Source organism: Rutidosis leptorrhynchoides, chromosome 1, assembly GCF_046630445.1.
Source record: "Rutidosis leptorrhynchoides isolate AG116_Rl617_1_P2 chromosome 1, CSIRO_AGI_Rlap_v1, whole genome shotgun sequence".
NCBI lineage: Eukaryota > Viridiplantae > Streptophyta > Magnoliopsida > Asterales > Asteraceae > Rutidosis > Rutidosis leptorrhynchoides.
In genome coordinates, this window is record NC_092333.1 from 132,763,888 (window position 1) to 132,768,139 (window position 4,252).

A 4,252-nucleotide genomic window follows, 5' to 3' on the forward strand; every position below is an offset into this window, starting at 1 on the left:
ACCCCCACATTGTATGCACATGATCTAGCTTAACGGAGAAAATGAACGGAAAGTAGACGGAGGGACGTCCAGCGTTATAATTTACAACATCAGGGATGACGCCAGCAAAAAAAAAAGTTTAAGGATGACCTGAGAAGGCTGGATACAAGTTCAGGGACGACGAGTGTAATTTTGTCTTGTTAAAACAGTGAAGGGTGGGAGGATATCATTTTTTTCGAAAACTAAGATATTACATATAAAAAGAAAACCAGAGGACAGAGAAACCATACAAAACAAACAGAAGCTTGGAAAGAAAAGAACACACATGCAACAAGAGAGCTAGACTAGCAGCACACCGAGAAAAGAATACGAAAAAACAAGAGAAGAAAGCTAGCAACGCCGCCGCGAAATGAAGAAGATGAGAAACCAATTGCAGAGGGAGCAACTGATACACTCAAGGCATCGTCAGCTGAAGATACATATAAGGGCAAAAGATCCAATTATGTCAATCCAAATTCACACCCTTTATCCTTCTCGATATCCACCCGAACGACATAATCTGAATTTTATTGAGCGCCATCGCAACAGAGATGTTACGATTCCTATTTTCCAAATCAAATACCTACACGTTCATTCCAAAGCTTTCCATATCTTATTACCAATAGAAGAACACGACAAAGATCAATTACCCTTTAAAAATCAGAGATATTGCAGTTCGAACCCAAACCCATATTCCACCATCTATGAACCTGATCTCACACCACTTTCACGAATTGTGTAGAAATTGTTGTTCTACATAGACACTTCTTTTGTGCTTGAATCTAATAAAATTGCTTGCTTTCTAAATATGTTTTTTAGAAATCATTCATATTCTTTTTTTTTGAGTAAATATTTTAATTTTCATACGTGATACGTGATTGATTATAAAATTTAGTAAAAATACTAGGAGTCCTATTTTTAGGTCATATTTGAATTTGATAGTAGTAGTCAAGGTTGCAAAATTCGTTATTCGGGGATTAATCAGTCAGGATTTTAGAAGGATTAATCGGCAATTCGGGGATTGGGGATTAATCGGATTGTACTTTATACATTTAAATATTTCATTTCAAAAATTATATGTGTAAATATCGAAGAAAAACATAAACATAAACATAAACTTTAACATAGTTTTATTCAAAAACTCTCAAGTTCTAGTTTAAATTCATGTTAAAATGTTGACCAATCTTGACTTTGACCGACTTTTTGATTACCAACTTCAATTTTGACTCATCAATCTACGTTGTCCGATTAATTAAACGGATTTTGGAAAAACGAAACGGACTGCTCTTATATATAAGAGTAATCAGGGATTATTCGAGGGATTAAACGGGTTTCTTTACAACAGTAGTCGTGCAAAATAAACTTTTCAGCTCGGCCCGACCCAACACAGCCAGGCCCTTATAGCAAATCGATTAAAAATCACGAGCCCTCGAAATTAGGATTCTAGAATCTGCTCTCATTCATTCATGGCGATGAAATTCGACATTCAATTCTGCGGACATTCAAGTGACAGTACTGAATACGACGTGATTGTGGACGATGATTGCTTCGAAATGTTGGTAACACGCCATCCATACAAAATAGAAAGATGGATCACAGAAATCGAAAACTGGAACAATCGTCGTCTGCATCGTCTGATCGTCGGTCTCGATATCGAATGGCGTCCAAACACCATCGCCTGACAACAAAACCCCGTCGCCACTCTCCAATTATTCGTCAGTAGACGCTGTCTCATCAACCAGTTAAAAAAAACCACAAAATCCCTGAAGATTTAAAGGAGTTTTTGAAAAACCCTAATTACACTTTTGTTGGAGTTGGAATTGAGAATGATAAGCAGAAGCTGTACATAGATCATGGTTTGGAAGTTGGCAAGTGTAGGGATTTACGTCAATGGGCTGCGAATGAGTTGAGGGATGAAAGTATTGGTAATTTCGGGTTGGTGAAACTTGCGAAACTGATAATTGGTAAAGATGTTGGTGATGTAGATCGAATGAAGAAGGTTAAAATGAGTGATTGGGGTAGTGTGTGTTTGTCTAATGAACATGTGATGTTTGCGTGTATTGATGCCTATCTTTCGTTCGCAATTGGAAGAGCGTTGCAGTCATGGTATGATTAGTTGGTGTTTGTTTGTGAGCGCTAATTAGCCTTTTTTATGTTTTCCTGGTGATGTGCAAGTTGCAACTATTATGGATGGTTTAGTCTATCGTCTATTGTCTATATATATTATTATCATGAACGTTTTATATGACTTGTTTAGTTACTTTTATTTGAATGGGTATGATATGATTTTTTTTGCTAAAATAATGATAACATTAACAAAGTCTTTTCATCAATAGATGAAAAAGAGACGAACATAGATACAAAATGCAAGGCTCGGAAGCAGTAAACGAACTCTAACCACTAAACAAGGATCAAAAGCTAGCTAAAATCGAGCCTTGAACAACATGATCACAAAACGAGCCCGAAACACAACCAAATACAAGACCCAAGTTAAAATGTTCTGTTTGATATGATATTATGAGAGTATATATGTTACTCCCTCTGTCCCATCTTAAGTGTCCACTATTGACTTTTCAAAATCTTTCTTTTTCAATTTTGACCGTAAATATTTTTATTTGTGCTATAAAGTATTTGATGAAAATTATATGAATGAATTGAGTTTTAAATGTGTTTTCATTCCATATAATTTTCATCAAATATTATATAACACGAATAGAAATATTTACGGTCAAAGTTAACAAAGAAAGACTTTGAAAAGTCAACAGTGGACACTTAAGATGAGACGGAGGGAGTATGTTTGATTGCAATATGTGCTCTGTTTGATAGCAAGTTAAGTTGCAACTATTACGAAGTTATGAACTCTAGATGAACGCAACTATTACGAAGTTACGAACTCTAGATGAACCTCATCCAAATACTTGTATGGACCAAATTCCATATTGTTAACATACAAGTACAAAAGTACAAAGTACAATTTATTAAGCAACAACTATTCTAAATGTACATCTTATTCCTCAAAAGAAAATGTTACACAAAAGCATTTCAAAGAACAGCAAGTATATCTTCAGCACTACTAGCAGTAAAAGCACCACCTTCTTCAAGATTCAAAACTTTCACAACTCCATCTTCAACCAACATTGCATACCTTCTTGATCTAACTCCTAATCCAATTGGATTATCACTCAAATCCAATTCACAACCAATCGCTTTCGTAAAATCGCCATTTCCATCACTCAACATCAACACTTCATCACCAACATTCCTATCCGTCTTCCACGCCTTCATAACGAACGCATCGTTAACCGAAATACACGCAATCGTGTTCACACCTTTTGCTTTCAACTCACTTGATTTTTCAACAAACCCCGGGAGATGTTTTTGGGAACAAGTTGGTGTGAATGCGCCCGGGACAGCGAATAAGATTGTCTTTTTGGATTTTGTTAGGTCGGAAATTGTGGTCGTTTGGAGTTCGTTATCGCTATCGAAGTAGGATAATGTGGAGTCCGGAAGTTTGTCTCCTACTGAAATAATGGCTCTGATTTTTGAGCATTTGAATGAGTGATTGAAGCGAGGATTGGTGGTTGGACGGACGGAGAATGAGGAGGAGGATGTGGCGGAGATGCAGCGGGGTTTGGTGGCGGATGAGAGGGCGGAGAAAGTGATTGAAGGTGTTGTGGTTGCCATTTTGTTGTGGGATGTATGAAGTGTGAAATATGAAGGGATGATGATAATATAGATGTAAAGTTGGCGCGTAGTGTAAAATGGGCGGATGAAATTATGATTTCTTCACCCGTGACAAGTTTTGATATTTTATATAGCTTTGAACAATTGAATGCCCTTCACATATAACGTGTACTTAATTTTAAACTGCACCAAAATGGACTATAATTTAAACTGCACCAAAATGGACTTTAATTAGCATTAAATAAATGGATTAGAAGAATCGGGACTTTAATAGGCAGAAATATTCTTCCAACTATATAGGTTCAAAAAATTCTGATGTTCGTGTTGTTAAAGAAGCGGTGAAGAATAAGAAAATGAAGGGTGCTTGTAGGTCTTATAACCTACTGAATGATGATGAGTATCTTGATTTTGGGGATGCTTTTAATAGATTATTCGCTGAGGTAAATGGTGTTGTTGCACCGGATGGATCAAGCAAGATTGAGGTAGAGATTGATGCGGACAAGAATGGGCTCAAACGGGACGTTATTCCTCCTTCAACGGCTACATTGCC

At 36.6% G+C, this 4,252-nt stretch overlaps 2 protein-coding genes across 2 annotated transcripts; one reads left to right on the forward strand and one right to left on the reverse strand.

Annotated features, from left to right (window-relative positions):
- The first annotated feature begins 1,484 nt into the window (after window positions 1–1,484).
- Window positions 1,485–2,134, forward strand: LOC139889252 (uncharacterized). Its single transcript, XM_071872215.1, has 2 exons — window positions 1,485–1,650; window positions 1,761–2,134. The coding sequence occupies exons 1-2, from the start codon at window positions 1,485–1,487 to the stop codon at window positions 2,132–2,134; spliced, it is 540 nt and encodes a 179-aa protein (XP_071728316.1).
- A 734-nt stretch (window positions 2,135–2,868) lies between these two features.
- LOC139865154 (peroxiredoxin-2E-1, chloroplastic-like) lies at window positions 2,869–3,784 on the reverse strand. Its single transcript, XM_071853618.1, has one exon. It carries the CDS (start codon window positions 3,700–3,702, stop codon window positions 3,061–3,063), a length of 642 nt encoding a protein of 213 aa, XP_071709719.1. The 5' UTR covers window positions 3,703–3,784; the 3' UTR covers window positions 2,869–3,060.
- Window positions 3,785–4,252: the final 468 nt, after the last annotated feature.